This window comes from Gossypium hirsutum, chromosome D06 (genome assembly GCF_007990345.1).
Source record: "Gossypium hirsutum isolate 1008001.06 chromosome D06, Gossypium_hirsutum_v2.1, whole genome shotgun sequence".
Lineage (NCBI taxonomy): Eukaryota > Viridiplantae > Streptophyta > Magnoliopsida > Malvales > Malvaceae > Gossypium > Gossypium hirsutum.
The window spans coordinates 1,794,665-1,813,683 of NC_053442.1; the positions used below are offsets into that span (position 1 = coordinate 1,794,665).

Here is a 19,019-nt window from a genome sequence, read left to right on the forward strand (position 1 = left end):
TGAAAATAATTAAGAGCTCAAAATAGGCAAGTATAATTCAATGTTGGTTAGTATACTAGTTCATAACAAGAGAAAATATTGATGATTCATGAATCGGTACAGATTAATTGAATTAGATTTAAAATTTAGATTTAAACTAAATTTTATAACTATTTTATAATTTTATAAAACTTTTAATAATTTATTTGATAGATTGAAAATGGGGTGAATGTATTTGAGAGGTGGGATGTGATTAAATCAATCTTTTTTATTATTAAATTAATTAATTTAATTTTTATATTATTAAAAATAATCAAATAAGGTCAAATTAGAATAAAAATAAATTTTTATTAATTAAAAAAATATTTACTTTTTAAAAAGTTAATTTTTTTAAAGTTTTTTATTTTATAGATGAAATATTTTAATTTAAATAAAAAATATTTTTAAGATATTATTCTTACAGAAAATATTAGCGTATGAACTAATTTATTTATTTTTAAAAGTATAAAAATTAAGTTAATTATTAAATGCAACTGATTTCATCTAGTCGGACTTACGAGGTACTTTACCCTATCAACTAAAATAGCGTAGAATCGTTTTAAGATTGTAATTGGAGTAGTCGGCGTGCTATAAAAGTTCAAAGCCAACCGGAGAAGCTGTCATCGTGTAAGAAAAGCCGGAGATTTTGGGCATCGAAAATGGACACAATCGAAAACCAATGCGAAGCTCCAGCTATCAAAGCTTTGGGTTCTCTCTTTAAGCTCACTCAAGTTCACTTATGGTTTATTTCTCTCCCTCTTTCTTACCCATCTTTTTTTTTCAGCTAATAATTAGATCAAATTTATTCTACTTCGGTAGAAAGATTAACAGTTTAGTTAACTTCAACTTGTTCACTAAGCAGGGATTATGGTTCTAAGGAGACTCGGGAATTTTCTTTCTTATTATCCGACACCACTGTAATTTTCTTTTCTCTAATTTTTTTTTCGTTTGAATTTTTTGGGAAGGGTTACCCTTTAATGTGTTTGTTATTGTTTAAATGCAGAAATCATGTACAAAAAATGATAAGAACTGCTCAAGCATTTCTCATGGGAGCTGTGGCAAGTGTTTTGTGATTTATTTTTGAATTTTATTATCCTTAGCTATATTGGATTTAGTTTTGTTTATTTTAAGTATTGGTAGTGAAAATTGGGATGATGGTGTGCATATATACAGTAATTTTATTGATCAAATGCCTTCTTATGTTAGTTCAGATTTCAGTACTTCAGTAGAGGATATTGAATTGGCTAAAGAAATGGATGCTTTGGGGCTCCCCCTTTCCTTCCACACCAACAAGCAGGTAAATTCAAAGCCCCCCTGGTACTTCCTTTTTTGATGATTTTCTAAATTACCTGTAAACCTGAACTAATTAAATTTGATGATATTATGTACTTAATCGTGCTAGAATCCACAATCTCCAAGTTGCTGCAATAGCAATGCTTGAATAATTTGAAATTTGGGTTATTGGTTTCCTGTGTAAACATTAGAGGAACCCTTTTTTTGAAGTAGAACGATGGTCAGTACTTCTTTTTTGACAATTTTCTAAACTACCCGTAAACCCAAACTAATTAAATTTGATGATACTACACACTTAAGTGTGCTCGAATCCACAACCTCCAAGTTGCTGCAATAGCTATGCTTGAATAATTTGAAATTGGGTTTTTGGTTTTGCTGTGTAACATTAGAGGAACCTTATTTTGAAGTAGAACGATGGTCGGTACTTCTTTTTTTTTTGACAATTCTAAACTACCTGTAAACCCAAGCTAATTAAATTTGATGATATTACGCAGTTAAGCGTGCTCGAATCCACAATCTCTGAGTTGCTGCAATAGCAGTGCTTGAATAATTTGAAATTGGGTTATTGGTTTTGCTGTGTAACATTAGAGGAACCTTATTTTGAAGTAGAACGACAGTCGGTACTTCTTTATAGAGGCTTATTGATGATTTTAATATTGTGGCAGACAAGTAGTAAAATGACTGTTAGCAGAAAGAAGGGTACACGTCCAAAGCATTCTAATCGTCATAAAGATATTGAAGAAGTGATGGAATTTTCCAAAGTGAGTGAGATGGAGATTGAATCTCCTATTTTTCATGATAACTCGAGCAGTTCTTTTTGTGAATCATCTTATCATGATGTTGCAGTGGGTGTTGATGGATCCCTATGCCTTGGTCATAAGCAAGAAGATTCATCAAGCTTGGTTGGGATGGAACAAAACAACGATGGGATTTCTGACCTTGTGACTAATGATGCTTGGGAATGTAACTTGGCACGGCAGAGTGATGTTGTGTCTAAGGATGATGATATAAATATGGTGAGCTCAACTAGTTTAGGTGCTGAACTTTTACAAGAATATTGCTTAATGGAACCAGGTATCAATCATTGTAATAACAAAGAAGATGGAAGCTCGATGGAGCACGAAAAGGTTGAGAAGGTTTGTACTTGTAGTGGCACTCAGCAGCTACTTGTTCCCAAGTCATTTTCTACAAATTCAGAAGGGCTTGATTCTGATTGTAATGACCATACATATGGTGGTGATTTTGGTGATTGGCGGGTGTATTGGGACTCTTTCTACTCGAGGAACTACTTTTATAATATCAAAACTCAAGCTTCCACGTGGGATCCACCCCCGGGAATGGAAAATCTAGTTTTTGCTAACCTTAATAATAAGTCAGATGAAATGGCTATCGACTCCATTGAGAAATCCGTACATGATGGTGGATTAGAGAAGCTGTTATCTGATGAGCTTTCAAACGGGACCGAACTTGCTGCTGCTTCTAATTTGACAATACCTTCTGTAAGCAAGAGTTTTGAGCTTGCTGGTGAACATTGTGAGACTAGTGACTTTTGTGATGGTGAACTTACATCAGAATTAATATCAGATGTCCAGGACAATCTTGACAGGTTATTACCTTCTTTTATCGCACATAAGTTTCAGGTTTAGTGTAGGTCTGCAGTTGTTTTTCTGAAACTGTGATTTCACTGCTTCTTTTGCATGATAATGGCTGAGGAAACATGCTTTAAACAGTTTGGTTCTCGTAGCAGATATGAAGCATCTAATTTGTTTTATGTGCATATGTAAACTAACCATATAAATACAAAATCAATAGGTCCTAGCTTTAATTGTTTCCATTCTGGGTCGCTGAGGTCTTAGTTTTCTTGCAGTGTGACCAAGACACCCACTGAAACAATATCTGATGCTGACGAAATTGTTCTAGAGACTGTTGCTTTAGCAAAAGGTCAGGTGGATACTGAGCTTGAGGCTGTGACTAGGAAAGGGAAAAAGAAAACAAGAAAACGATCTCAGAGGAAGTTATCTCGGGATGATGAAGGTTTATACAGCAATTTTTGTTCTCCTTCCTTTTTATCTATGAACTCGTTTTAACTCACTGTGTTTTGTTCCTTTCTACAGAACTTCAATTTCAAGGAATGTCCGAGGAGCATTCCGCCATTATAGGTAAATATTGGTGTCAGAGATACCTACTATTCTCCAGATTTGATGATGGTATTAAAATGGACGAGGAAGGGTGGTTTTCTGTAACTCCAGAGTCTATAGCTAGGCATCATGCATCCCGTTGCGGGAGTGGCATTGTGGTCGACTCTTTTACCGGAGTTGGTGGGAACGCCATTCAATTGGCCCAGAGGTGAATACTATCGAAACTCTATTTCCCCTTTGCTTGGTTTGGTGATATTTTTTTCCATTATTTTCTTGTAACACATGATTCTTCAGGAGTGCACATGTTATTGCTATTGACATTGATCCAAAGAAGATAGATTATGCATATCAGAATGCAACTGTCTATGGCGTCAATGACCAAATAGACTTTGTAACCGGAGATTTTTTCACTATAGCACCTAAATTGAAGGTACCAATTTTAGCTTATTGCATATTTTAGTTTTGGTTCTTACTTTATATGGCAAGTAATTCCATTCCGTAAACCAACCATGCTTTCCCAAGGTTTGAACTCGACACTTTTATGTCAATAGGTGTCCTTTGCAACGTTTTAGTTTTTGATACATTAGAGATAATTAGACTTTGAATAAGATGCTGACTAGTAATTTATTGGGTTAAAATACCTGGGAGGTCCCTGTATTATAGGGACTAGATCAAATTAGTCTTATTATTAAATGGAATTTAATCCCTATAATATTAAAAAGCATCAAATAAGTCCAAATTGTAATAGAGTTAAAATTTACCGTGTGAAAAATGTCTTTAAAATTATTCTTTTAAATTGCAGTTCAATTCTGACCAAAAGATTTCATTTACAGAATGATAAAAACTTTAAAAATATTATTTCTGTTAAACAGTAAATGATGTTTTCTAAACGGTAATTGTTCTCTATTCCAATTTGGCCTTATTTGGTTCTTTATAATAGTACAGGGACTAAATTGATCCATTTAATAATAAAGGGACAAATTTGATCTAATCCCTATAATAGAGGGACCTCTTGGGTACATTCACCAAACTTGTTGACATCCATGTATTTGTTTCGTGCTGATAGGTGTCTTTTTCGATGCATTTGTTTTGGTTTTTTATTTGATTCTATAACTTTTATCATCCACGTGCCTGGTGCCATAGGCAGACACTGTCTTCTTATCTCCTCCTTGGGGAGGTCCTGATTACGCTAAAGTAGAGATATATGACCTGAAGACAATGCTGAAGCCACATGACGGGTACTTGCATTTTCCGATACTAAAATGTTTCCCATTTATTTAAATTTTGTTTTTGGCGTCTCTTAATAGTTGTCTTAATTCCATTTTGATTACTCTTCCGCAGATATTTCCTGTTTAACGTTGCGAAGAAAATTTCCTGCAGAATTGTCATGTTTCTCCCTAGAAATGTAGATCTCAACCAATTGGCTGAATTGTCCCTGTCTGCACAGCCTCCTTGGTCATTAGAGGTAACTGTAAATTTTATTCATTAGTGCTCTTCATCGATATATATACTCTTAGTAGGTTACCACGGGATGTAAGATAGGAGATTCTTGATGTGTTCATTAGATATGTTGACTAGAGCTATGATGTTTGGTTTACAGTTGTTTCTTAGGGTTGAACTTTCTCGATAATCTGTAGCAAGAATAAATCAGGCTCACAAATTTTAGGTGATAAGTTGATGTCATCAAAATTGAGGTCTTTGTTCTAGCGAGCAAGTTCAATCCTTGACAGCCTCGGTTGTCTACTTACTAATTTTCCGGTTTGTGCTTTATACACAAATCCGTTTTTAATTAGGATTTCTACATATTATTCCCAGTTTTCTTTTCCAATTCTAGTTTTGCAAAGTTATATATATAATCATATTAAAAGTTTAGACGGGTAATCGTTCACTAGCTTTATTTTCGGCTGTTCAATCTTTTAGTTTCTTGTTGCTCAAGGCGAATATCTTTGATCTTAGGTTGAGAAAAACTTTTTGAATGGCAAGTTGAAGGGGATAACTGCTTACTTCACGGATACGGCATTTGAAGGCATTTGAAGGACAATAAAATCAGCAGCTATCTTTTTAAGTGACGAAGGAGAATGAGGACAGTCTTTTATGGATCATAAGCTTGTTGATTCCCTTCGCCTCGACCCCAATTTTGATTACGTCGATATTGGAAGTAATGCTAGTGCTTTGATATTCTCTCTACAAAAATGAAAAACGTAGCTCACCGACAATGTAGGCCACCAAGTTAGTCGCCTTATGACTTACACAGCTGTATATTTATGTCAACCAAGGAATAGATATAGGGTGATGTATAGAGACTATATGCCTTGGACAACATCGGAAAGCTGACAATCTTGTGTCGACCATTCTGTCTTAGTTATCTGATTTATGATTAGGCTAGGATATTTTCATCTCTTTATGCTGGTTTTAACAACCGGCCATCCTTGGCCTTCATTTCTTCAGCCACTTTTAGGGCACACGGTGTTGTACTGAGAGCCGAAAATCGTGTATACGGTACTCCAATACATTAAGGTAAGTGGTTTTGATGCAAAGTCAGAAGTAGTTTCATTTGCATTATTGTTTTAAAAAGGTTAAAGTACTTAGGAGATCCCTGTATTATAGAGATTGCATCAAATTAGTCCCTATATTATTAAAAAGAATCAAATAAGTTTAAATTGTATCATATTTAACATTTGCTGTAAAAAAGAAGTCTCGAATTTTTTTTCCAATTGCAATTTAATTTCAAATAAAAAGATTTCATTAAATAGTATAGGGGTTAAATTGATTCATTTAATAATAGAGGGGCTAATTTGATACGGTCCCTATAATACAGTGATCTCCTAGTTAATTTCACCTCTACTATAAAATGTGAGCAGCTTAGTTTTAATTTTCGAGCAAATAGTTAATATTATAATTAGCAGTAAAATTGAATATTAAAAAATGTTTTATCGTGTTTTAACGTAATTTAAGGAAAAAAAACAAGAAGTAATTTATCAACTATCGTGTTTTAAAAATGTTGAATTTTACTTTTATTGCTTCCAAACCCGAGACTAAAGATCATCTTATTTTCCAAAGTAGGGGTGTTTAATCAGTTGATTCGATTAATTGAAGTTAACAAAATTAACATCTTCAAGTAATTCTTCAATAGATAATTTTATATATCTAGTTAAAATGATCAAATTTCGATTAATTTCGTTAACCGAATTAAATTTATCTATTCGTGAAATATTGTAAAAGTTCTTTTGTTAATCAAATTGGAACTTTTAATGGTTAACCAAGTCGATTTTAATTTGATCGGTTAATTTAGTTAAATTAAAATAATAAATAAATACCTCTAATAAATGGCATAAAGACTTGCAAATTAGTTTAACTTTTTAAAAAATATATTTGTAATTGAATAATATTATAAATTAACCTAAGATCTATTAAAATAATTTAAACCTAAAATAAATCTAAACCAAAATTTTCAAAACCTCATTTCAACTATAATTTTGTTTAGTTCTTAAAATTTTTTTATAAATATATTTTTACAATTTTTTTCATTCATATCCCTCGGGATGTTGCATAATTTAGTACATGTGAAAGTGCGTGTGTGAGAGATGGATGCATCAATTATTGAGTCAAAATGTGGGGTATTATTGTGCAATTGTTGTTAGAAACTCTCCTTTATGTTATAAAATCGCCATTCGCCCAAAAAGAGGAGTTGGGTCATTATTGTTTTTGAAGTGTAATCATGTTAGCGGATTCAGATTGTACTATATCATCACTCGAAGAATTTAAAAAGATTTAAAAAAATTTATTGAATAAATTATATCTAGGGTCACTAAATAATTAATAAGTTTTACATGTTGATAACTTAATTTTAAAAAAGTTACAAATTGGTCATTGAATTATTCTGGAAGTTTTCATTTAAATTACCAAGCTGTTAAAATCTCTGCTGTATGACTTTCTCTCTTTGTACCATCCGCACCAATTGGAAGCTCTCTTTCTCTTTTACAATTAAGTTCTTTACATGAAACAACTTTAAACGTCACGAATTTGCTAACCAAAATTCAAACAACTTTTTTCTTCGATCTTTGACACTGATTGTCAAATTGATTTGGATCTAAGGTATATTCTTTTACTTGTTGATGGGGTATAGATTCATTGTACTGATCATCGAATCATTGCTTGGAGCTTACTAACCAAACTTATAAGAAAAAAAAAACTTAACATCCTATTGACTTAAATAAAAACTTTCAGATAGTTAAATGAAAATTTTCGAATAATTCAAAGATTATTTGGAAATTTTTTAAAATTGAATGATCAAAAAATGTGAACTTATCAATAGTTTAATGACCTTGGGTGTAATTTACTCTTATAATTTTTTTAAAAATAAAATAAAAGGAACTCATGGGTGTGAGAATCAATTATGAAGTGCTTGACGTGCAAATTGTATGAAGTGCTTGAGTCAAAATGTGGGGTATTATTATGCAATTTGTTGTTATGTTATAAAGAGGCATTTATGTTATAAAATGGGCATCTTGCTAAAAAGGGTTTGGGGGGGTCCATTATTGGTTTTTAATGAAACAAAACCTAACCTCACTGACCAATAATAATAGCATGCATTCTGAAATTGGTGAAGCCTCACGTGGGTTACTGCAAAAACAGGACCAAACTGACTAAAAACAAATAGTTTAAAAGCCTTGCCTTCCAACTTTCCCCACAGAGCCCAACCCTCACAAACATGGCTACTTTCTCACCACTTACCAATGCATTCATTTTATTCAATTTTGGTAATCTAACTTCTCCATTTTCATTCCATTTATCACTTATACATATGTCAATTACATAATACATATAGTTGTCTAGCCGGTTGAGTCTTAACTCGATTAGCATTGATATTGTTGTTAGTGTAAGAGGATGTGGGTTTGAACGTACTGAAACGCGTTTCTCCTCCCATTATATCAACTTAAAAACTTCCAAATACTTTCACAACTGAATTAGATTTTCAATATACATATATAGTTGTCCAGTGCTTGATCCATCAGCAAAAATCATTTCATATATGCTTTAAGAGGTCTGGAAATTACCATCTTAGATAATTTCACTATAAATGGAATGCTGAGCTAGTTGGTCTCACAGCAAAACCCATTGTCTATGCTCGTTTGAATAATATTTATCTTGCTCCCTTAAATATATCATGTGAAGCCAATTGAGATTTTGTGGGTCACTCGATATATCTTACATTAACTTAAATCTTTTACCTAATAAGAATGTTGTCACTCCTCAATATGGAAGCAAATGATTGGCATTTGCGCCTTAAATAAAAAATAGCGCTCAAATACCACGAATATATGCAATAAATACAATTATATTTATTACAAAAATAATCACTTACATTGAATAAGAATATAATATCAACATACCTCTTCACCAGCTCGTTGATTGATTTTATTTTCGATGTAACAAGTATGATCGATGGGAAATGTTCTTTTTGGAAACATGTGAGACTTGATTTTCGATGGGATGAGATAAGAACTCGATTTAATGTACAAATTAATACCATGTCAACATACCATAAACTCAACACCAATGAGTATCAAGGTTCAGCACATTGTACTTTGCAATACTTCTCTTGACATACAAAACATGAATTATACGGTGATCTAACCATACTTTAACCTACACACTAATGAATGTCGAAGTAGCCCTAAAAAACCTATTCCTTGTATTACACGAGTCGCTTAACCCAACAAACAAAATCAATCAAAAGGCATCACTTTAAACTCGACACCTATAAGTGTTGAGATCTTACACATTACAATACTTTTCTCCTAATATATAAGATATATATTCTATGATGATTTGACTATACTTTTAACTCGACACCTATAAATATCGAGAAATACATCTTATTTTTACATATTCAAGTAAAAGAAGGTGGAATGATTTGCAGTAAAGTTTTGAGTTGACAAATTGGGTATAATTAAATTTAAAGGGTGGAGTAGAAATTTTGGTGTGGGAATGGATAGTGAAAGGAGAATTTTCATTTGTTTGTGCTATGATACGTCCTTTTTATGTAATAAATAGCTCTGAGTATTGCTTTTCCTACACAAAAAATCTTTGTTAGATTAGAAAGAGAATCTAAGAAGAAAAATAAAATAAATGGTTGGCATGCATTTGCTTTTTTTAGTTAGATTAGATCGAGAATAAATTAATAAAAAACAATCAGTTGAATTGAGATAAAAATTTATTAATATGGTAATTCAACATATTGAATCGAGTTTTATATATTTTTTAAAATTTTATGAGCTTTTTAATTGAAAACGAATTGACGTTTGAATCAATCAGATTGAAAATTAGTGACTTGATCGGTTCGACTATTGGTCCGAATCTAAAAACACTAATTTAAATTGGTATTAAAGACATTCTGTTAATCAGCATAGTCTAATGGTGTTAAAAAACCCAATTGGTATTGGCCTAATTAGAACGCACTACGTGGCATTTTTAAGTAATAAGAATTCAACACATGACACTTTTAAGCAATTATAATTGGACACGCGGTGTTCGTATGTATTGAAATTAAATATATATATATAAATTCTCAAAAAATGAAAAATTCAAAAATATATAAATTCAAAAATAAATTCAAAAATAAAAATAATTAAACATTTTTTAAAATTATTGTTGACTTTGACCACTGTTACTTGGTGTTGATTTATCGTTGATCACCGTTAATCGACATTGACTATTCAAATTTTTTAGTGGGGTTTTTCACAATTTTTGAAAAAATTAGTACTGTTTATATATATATATTTTAATTCTTCACATTTTACTGTAATTTTCTATAATTTAACTAAAACTCTTAAAAATTTTATTTAAAAAAATTATATATATTAAAAAATACTTCTAATTGGTTGAATATAAGGGTAAGTATTCTATCGAGTCGAGTAAAAAAAATTCGAGTTAGTCGAGTTGACAAATCTTATTTTAGCAATCGAACTCAATGTGAATTTTTTTCGAATCGAATCAAAAAATTTCGAGCCAAGTCGAGTCGAGCTAACGAATATTATTATTTATACTTAATGTTGCATTTACATGGACCGATTATTTAACTAGTAGACGAAGTACAAGATTATTTAACTACATAAACAATATAATGGTTTTGCCTTTTAACTTAATAAGTAAATATTTATCAAAACGACGTAGTTTTATCTTTTTTTTTTATTCAGATAACTCAAATTGCGTAATTCATATTCGAGTTAAATCAAAAAACTTAATTTTTTAATCGAGTTGATCCGAATAACTTGATTAACTCAAATAACTCAAACTACTTAATTCAAAATATAAAATTTTTATCAAATTTTTCAAATCGAATTGAATTTTGCTCACCCCTAATTAAACGTACCAAGGTATTCAAGTCAAGTCGTATATTTATTGTGGCTTCACGATCTTTAATTTTTTCCACTAATGATTTTACAAGTTTAACATTAAAAAATTGATATTTTAATAATCAAACATCTTAGGTTTTTTTTATCATTACGATAATTGTTCCACTCCATTAAGATATTCATCATCTTAGGTCGTATATCGGATTAGCTAAATAGATTAGTTGAATTGGAAATCGGTCGGATGGAGTAATTGGATCAAAAATTGATCGGGGTATCGATTCGGAAAGAAATTTTAAACCGATTGACTTGAAAATTGATATAGATCAATTGAACCAGGTAAAAAATTAGTTCAGATTTTTTTTTTACTTTTTTATTATTTTTTTGAATTTTTAATAATTTGCAATCAAATCAATTGAATCAACCTAATTAATTAAATCTACGAATAAATAATTTGATCGATTTGACTGTCGATTTAAAAATATTATTTTTAAACTGTTGAAATGCCCCTTATGTCAACCGAGAAATTGAGAAGATGATAGCTCCATGTAATACGCCACATTTTATGGGTGGGACCAAATTGTCAAAAAAGGAAAAATTAAAAGTGATTTGATTTGATCACCACCACCCCATAATTCCTTCAATTTTATTTCATGTCCAAATAAAAACATTATATTCTTTTCATAATAGATGTACTAAGATGACTCAGTTTTTTATGGTTAAAATCTGCCAAATGTACTTTTATTCTTAAAAAATTTGAAATTTAGTCCTTACACTTTTTAGATTTTTAAAAAAATTACTAGTGTTAATAATTAGACTTAAATTCTGAAATTTTAAAAGTACAGGGACTAAATGACATTTTGAAATAAAAAAATATTCACTTGGTTGCAATGTAATTAAAAAAATAGCATTGTAATTAACTTGAATTTAGCAAAATATTTTGAACAGTTTAAAAATTAGATCTGAATTTTAAAATTTAAAAAATTGAGAGATAAATTCCTGGAAATGAAAGTATAAAGACTAAATTAGAAAAATTCTTTATACTTAAATAACACTAAGATAGATGCAACTTAATAAGTAAATGCCTTAAAAATAGTAGCAAAATTAACAATAAAATTAGAGTTATATAATATCTAAACAATATTAACTAAATAGTAGCAATATAATAGTGAAATGACAACAAAACAATAACAAGTTTTTTTTTTTGCAAATTTAGGTTGAACTCAGGCAAAAAAAAGCTTGCTCGAGGTCCAACTCAATTTCCAAATGAGCCTTATTTTTTTTGCCCAACCCTATTTTTCGGGCCTATATTTTTGTCCAACCCCCCACGTTTCAGACGGGCCTTCGGGCTGGGCACACCACGTATCACTGTTTGATTATTCCGTCAACCACACTCATTCTTAATCGTACAAATGGATGGAGTTTTTTAACCGAAAAAATTGATTTACTCTTTAAATTAATGTATAGAAGCTAATTTGTCTATTCTTTTAATAGAGGGGGACAATATGAGCCTTCATGATAGTTTTACCGAAATTCTCCTCCAACGGTGCCGTTTTCCGTTAGTTATTATTATTATTGAAGGACCCTTTTTTTCGTACTAATTTGTCTTTAACACGACAGCAATAAATAAATAATAATATCACCCATCCATTTTTCCTTATCAATAAAAGGAAGCCCAAAGTCCATATTACCCTTACAATTAAAGAAAAATACTAAATAATTACGCCCATAATGCATGTTCTCTTTCACATATTTGAAGTTTAGATTATGATTTAATACAATTTAAATTGAATTATGTAACATTTTTAAAATAAAATTTGATTATATTGCGAATATTGCATGTGAAGAAGGTTAAATAAGTAAATGTGATAGTATTATGGTTATATTACGAGTTGGATTATATTTTGTTTCCTGTACTCGAAAAATGAGTAAATTAATTCTTGTACATTAGAACATTAGATCACAAAACAAATTGGTCAAATTGTTAAAAATTCTATCAATTTCTACTATTAAAAACTAGTTATACATCATATATAATTGTCTAGTTATGTTATCAGCTAAGCCATGTTTTAACGTAAAAACAAAAGACTTTTTTTTTACGAAAAGGATCAGTTGGCTTTTTGATCTGATGTATTAAAACTAATTTACCCACCTTTTAAATAAAAGAGGTAAAGTACAATTCAACTCTTAATATAGGGATTTTTGTGATATTTCACCAATAAGTTCAGATATGAAGATTTTCTATTTAAATTGTAAAATTCTGCTGTACGATCAGAATGAAAGTCAATATAATATATTTCCTCACATGACATCCACTTGAGTTTAAATTGGTTAAATGAACAAATTTTTTATTTATTTTAAAGACGGAATTAAAAGTAAGGACTAAATTTCAAATGATGAAAAAGGGAAAGCACTGAGAGCACAATTAAGCCATAAATAAATCATATAAGCAGATTAACAATAGGCGACATTTGAAGAAGAAGAAGAAGAAGAGAAACAAGCTTAGAAGAAAAAAAAAATGGCGGAGCAAGGGTTTCAAGAACAAAGCACCATTAGATCAAGTTATAGAGCTCGGGATGCGAGTCCCGACTCAGTTATATTCACTCCGGAATCCAATTTCAGCCTCTTCTCTTCAGCTTCAGCTAGTGTCGATCGCTGTTCTTTCGCCTCCGATGCTCACGACCATGATTCTCTAGCTTCCGAACTCTCTTTAGTAAACTTCTTCAAAAATTTCAACTTATCATTCTATTTTTTTTCCATTCTTGTTTCTTTCAAATTTTCATTGCAATGCATAAGTAGAGCAAGCTGTTAACTAACAATGTGCATCGTGATCGATCATTGTTGATCAATTTGCGTGCTGTTTTTTGAATCTGATTTAAGTATTTTTTCAATTTTTTAAGAGAAAAGGGAGAAAAAAGAGGAATAGTGTTTTTTTTTTGCTTCTTTATTCCAATTTCTCAGTGCAATGCATGAGTAGAGGAAGCTGTGTAACTAACAGTGTACATCGTGATCGATCATTGTTTATCAAATTGCATGCTATTTTTAATTTTTTTAAAGTTTTTTTTTGTTCATTTTTAATGGAAAAAGAGGAAAAAAGAGGAATAGTGTTGATTTTTCTTCTTCTTTATTTCAATTTCTAAGTGCAATGCATAAGCAGAGGAAGCCGTAAGTAACAATGTACATCGTGATCTATCATTGTCGATCAAGTTGCATGCTATTTTATTTTATTCTCTCTTTTTTATCTGTTTCTAAAATTTTTTTAAGGGAAAAGGAGGAAAAAAAGAGGAATAGTGTTGATTCTTTTTCCTCTTTAATTCAATTTCTCAGTGTAATGCATGAGTGCATTGTGTGATCGATCATTGTTGATTAATTTGCATGTTGTTTTCTTTATTATTTGATTTGATTTTTAATCTTTTTTCCTGAAAAAAAGGGGCAAAAAAAGAGAGAAATAGTGTTTGAAATGCTATTTTTGTTTGCAGCATTTGGCAGGACATGAAAGAGGAGATCAAAATGAGAGTTTGAGTGGACCAGATTCAAATACAAACAAAGCTAACGCAGTCCTTAATCACAGTCGTTTCTCCAGAAAAGGAGAGAAAGTGAAAGGTGCACGCAAATATTTTTCCCCTTTTTATCGTTACCATTTTTCTTTAAAGTTGAAACTGAAAGCAACGAAAGAGAACAAAATGTTTTTCAAAATTCACTCCTTTATTTTTCCCCTTTTCACTTTTAGTTGAAAAAGATGAAAACGATACAGTTCATGTAAAGGACGAAAATCAACTCATAGATTCAGCAAGAAACTCATTCTCTCTTGCTACTAAAGGTACCCTTTTAGTTTCTTTCTTGAAATTGTTTCTTTTACCTTAAATAGTTCTAGCTTCATTTTTTTGTTGAATTGTTTTTATATAGATTGTAAGGATAGGAAGATTAGATCTGAAGCTTCACGAATACCCACTTCATTAGATCTAAATAATGTCTCAGCTTCGTCTCCACGGTTGGGGACTATGAAGAAAAGCTCTGTTTCAACACGGAAATCGGGTGCCTTTCCTAGTCCCGGGACTCCCAATTATCATCATCACAATAACTTGAGTGCTGGGATGCAGAAGGGTTCGAGTTCTGAACGTGTACCATTGCACAACAATGGTGTAAAGAGGCAGGGGAATGTTGCTGGGATGTTGCCTTGTAACAATGGAAGGACTTTACCTTCAAAGTGGGAAAATGCTGAAAGGTGGATTCTTAGTCCAGGGGATAGTGGTGTGAAACAATCTGTCATGCATCCTCAAAGAAGACCGAAATCAAAGAGTGGTCCACTTGGTCCTCCTGGGGCTGCTTACAATTCTTTGTATTCGCCTTCGATGTACATCTTTGATGGGGGTAACATGGGGAATTTCATGGCTGGTTCTCCTTTTTCAGCCGGTATAATTTCAGCAAATGGTTTGGTAGCTCATTCTCGTAGCCATGGTGGTGGGTTTGCTGTTCGAACTGAGCCTTGCATGGCCCGTTCTGTTAGTGTGCATGGATGCTCTGAGGTCGTAAGTCCACCATCATTGCCTTCTCAAGGTGCATATCTATCCTTATGATACAAAATTCCTCCGCTCTATTAAGACATAAGTTGCTCTTATCATGATAATTTCTAAGCCTACTGTACTTTCATCAAAGATGCAGATGAAAATCTTGACATGGTCAAGGATGCAGCCACTGATATTTCTCGTACGGTTTCAAGAAGAGACATGGCAACCCAAATGAGCCCACAGGGTAGCACTTGCTCATCAACCAAAGAATCGGCTTCTTTCTCTCTCTCCACCCCGTCTCCTCTACCTATCATGGAACTGCAAAGCATCCATGCCTCTAAATCAGAAGTGAGAGATGTACAGATAGATGAAAGAGTCACCATGACTAGGTGGTCAAAGAAGCATAGAGCTGGAAACACTGCGAAGAGCTCAGAAATCGTTGATGATTGGAGAAAGAAAGCCGCTGACACTCGTACACCAACCTGGGATGTGACTGAGACAGCAAAGTGCGTTTCTACGTAAGATGGTTTTGCCTAACCATAACCAACGTATTACTTTAATGGAGCACATAGCCTATTTAGATGAAAAGAATTTTCGGAATGTTCATCTTTAGGTGCCAAAAAGTTGACCAATATCAGAGAACATAAATTGAAATGCTTACAGAACATATTTGATCAATGTTCATATTTTGACGTCTTTCTTTCACTTTTGCAGATACGAAAGAGAAGAAGCCAAAATCACTGCATGGGAGAATCTGCAGAAGGCAAAAGCTGAGGCAGCAATAAGGAAACTAGAGGTTGCTTTTTACTTGAATACTTCTCCGTTTACAATTGAAGTAATTGGAAAGGAGATATTTAACGAAAAAGTAAAAAAAACTGTATGATACTTGAATCATTTTGGATCCATTTATCTAAAGTAGAATATACTTTTTTAAGGTAAAACTGCTAAAAAACCAACGATGTTGATTGCCAACTCAATAATCTGTGGCAAAAAAGAAACAGATCTAGCATGACCTGAGAACTTATTATCGTCATCATTTCTGACGCAACAATGTGTTTCAGATGAAGCTGGAAAAGAAGAGATCCTCGTCAATGGATAAGATAATGAATAAACTGAGATCAGCTCAGAGGAGAGCCCAAGAAATGAGAAGTTCGATGTTATCCAATCAGTCCCATCAAGTTACAAGGACCTCCCGTAAGGCTATACCGTTCCATGGAACCTCATTGACTGATTGCTTCACCTGCCTTACTTTCTAATGTCTCGGTTAGCTATCTTTACCCGTTCAATCGGGCCTGAAATGCAAGGTAACTTGTTATGCTCGCAACCTCTGTTTCTTTCTGAAATTTTTGCTTTGCATTTTTCAAGTAGAAAGTTTTTGCAAAAAAAAGCATTAACATGACATTCAGTGTGGCACACCCCTTGATAAGGCTTAACTGTCTCAAGTGACTGAACTGAACAATGTTAAGTCCGTTTGGTTAGGTCAGTTAAGACTTAAGTCAGTTAGCCAATCGGTTAAAGTATGAGGTTTGCTGATTAAGTTGTTTTTGTGTTTTCTTAATCGAACCAATCGATTGCTTTCCCCTAGAGACCTGCAGCCTCGAAGAAAGGGGTTCTAATGCTTTGAACTCCAAATTTGTTAGATATCACCTCTTAAAGAGTAATTCCCTGAATCAATTGTGCTAAAACCGGAACTTAAGCCTTCCATGTAAACGAGTGCTTCAAGTCTTAGTTATCTGGCATTTTAACTTTCGAACTTATGACGAACAAATGACAAAGCACATGATGATTTAGGCTTACATTGTTTCTGTCTTATATCTCTTACCAGTTTGAACAACAAAAGACCAACCTGGAGATAATATATGAATAATATTGTACAGGAAGCAACTATTATACTTGAAGCTAAATTGGTTCACTGCAGTTTGTGCATGTCCTGGGACTTCAAGATTTACTGCAAGTATGTCTAATAAAAACCCTTGAATGCATGCATGCATGTATGTATGCATGCATGTATATATATGATGTATATGTATGCATGTAATCAACCTTTTAAGTTTCTTTCCTTACTATGGCAGCTTGCCTTGGAAATGAAAATAGCATCTTTTTTCTTTATATAAAATTTTCTCATCTATTTCATGGTAATTTTACATAAGACTTAGATGTTCCACATTTTGGGCCTATATCTGTATTCATAAAATCCTAAATGAGCGTACTGTTCACTATTAGAGTTTATTTGTATTTCTCATTTGTGAGAAATTTTCGGTTCAAATTATGGAAAGAAATTAAATTAATTTATAAAAGTTTGTTTTTTTTCCCTTCTCGTTATTTGTTCATTTGCTATTAAACTCTAGGGTGGGTCTCCAATACAATATATCTTTAGATAAAAGATGATTTTTTAAGGGTAAACTATAAAAATAGTCACTTTTGTTTGTCTCAGATTACATATTAATCATTTATGTTTGAAATGTTACGTTTTAATTACTTACGTTATCGATTTGTTACAAAGTTACAAAGTGGCCATTTTACCGTTAAATTCCGTTACCTTCCTAATGGCAGTCCTACGTGGCAGTCTTAATAGGTTTTAAATGCCAACTTGAAGGTCTAGTTGTTGGGATGAAAATAGGTTTTTAATAAAATAAATTTAATTTGGATTGTTACATAGGACATCCAAGTTGGTACTTAAAATCCATTTGGACTGTCACATAGGATCGTCATTAGGGAGGTAACGGAGTTTAATGGTAAAGTGACCACTTCGTAACAAAACGATAACGTAAGTTATTAAAATGATTAAAATGTAATTTGAAGCAAATAAAAGTGACTATTTTTGTAGTTTTTTTTTTAATTTCAATAATCAAGAATTAATTTTAAATCAAAACATATGTATTTCTAATAAACAATTTTCAAAACATAATGTTTTTGAACCCAAATTGTAATCTGGGTTGGAATCATTATTGAATAAAAACCATAACATTTTTCTCTTTTACGTCTTATGGTGATGGAGTTGGGTTGGATGCAAGATATTTGGGCTTTGAAGTTTGGTTTAGACTTTGGATGAATCTGCCAGAAGAAAGTGTGTTATATGAGAGCGTCGGAGTTGGTAATTCGAGTGCGTTCTGATGTAGAAGTCAATGGGGGAATTTAAAGAGAATGGAGGTAACTTGCAGAATAAAAAGCACAGTAACGGCAAGATGGGGAAGATGACGAGATTCAATGAGATACCTAGAATTATGCCTTGACCGGAGACGGACTTGGGGATCAAGATTGAGAATTGGTTAATTCTCGTTGTCCTTAACTGGTTAATTTGACAGGGTTTAAGGTTTAAACCAATGTTGTTTGAATCGGACCAAATTGGCTGATAGGGAACCAATCATGGTATTAGTCTAGAGAAAGCGATTCGATTAGTTGATTCAGAAATCAGTACGGACCGAACAAAAATTGATTTGAATCAATATTTTTTTTAAATCTTTGAGTGACTTATTTAATAGAACTAGATGAACTGGTTGAACTAGTTAAATTGACAAAATAATGACTTGATCGATTCAACCACCGATTTAATTTTGAAAATATAATTTAAATCTTGAATCATATAACCTTAATCTTATAATTGTGTGAAAAGTGAAAACTATGGACTTCACAATGTTTTTGGATCTCATATGCCATATTGAGGCTTGATCATGATAAGTATCTAATTGAACCTTTTTTAAACATAA

General features: G+C 32.1%; 2 protein-coding genes across 21 annotated transcripts; both read left to right on the top strand.

Moving 5' to 3' along the window:
- The first annotated feature begins 519 nt into the window (after positions 1-519).
- On the top strand, positions 520-5,986 carry LOC121218173 (trimethylguanosine synthase). Of its 5 annotated transcripts, none has more exons than XM_041094941.1 (11): positions 520-760; positions 881-935; positions 1,022-1,076; positions 1,230-1,315; positions 1,977-2,917; positions 3,179-3,345; positions 3,426-3,657; positions 3,744-3,879; positions 4,593-4,687; positions 4,791-4,914; positions 5,406-5,986. In XM_041094941.1, exons 1-11 carry the CDS (start codon positions 678-680, stop codon positions 5,481-5,483), a joined length of 2,052 nt encoding a protein of 683 aa, XP_040950875.1. In that variant the 5' UTR covers positions 520-677; the 3' UTR covers positions 5,484-5,986. The 5 variants fall into 5 exon arrangements, with proteins under 5 accessions (XP_040950875.1, XP_040950878.1, XP_040950876.1 ...); XM_041094942.1 differs by having other exon boundaries at positions 533-760; positions 4,830-4,914; XM_041094944.1 differs by lacking the exon at positions 5,406-5,986 and having other exon boundaries at positions 532-760; positions 4,597-4,687; positions 4,830-4,916.
- Positions 5,987-13,271: 7,285 nt separating this feature from the next.
- Positions 13,272-17,428, top strand: LOC107944685 (uncharacterized). 16 transcript variants are annotated; one of them, XM_041094951.1, is made up of 8 exons: positions 13,272-13,517; positions 14,284-14,407; positions 14,535-14,624; positions 14,783-15,361; positions 15,467-15,830; positions 16,027-16,108; positions 16,374-16,616; positions 17,138-17,428. In XM_041094951.1, exons 1-7 carry the CDS (start codon positions 13,323-13,325, stop codon positions 16,566-16,568), a joined length of 1,629 nt encoding a protein of 542 aa, XP_040950885.1. In that variant the 5' UTR covers positions 13,272-13,322; the 3' UTR covers positions 16,569-16,616; positions 17,138-17,428. The 16 variants fall into 16 exon arrangements, with proteins under 16 accessions (XP_040950885.1, XP_016734003.1, XP_040950880.1 ...); XM_016878514.2 differs by having other exon boundaries at positions 13,282-13,517; positions 14,711-15,361; XM_041094946.1 differs by having other exon boundaries at positions 13,282-13,517; positions 14,711-15,361; positions 17,190-17,428.
- Positions 17,429-19,019: the final 1,591 nt, after the last annotated feature.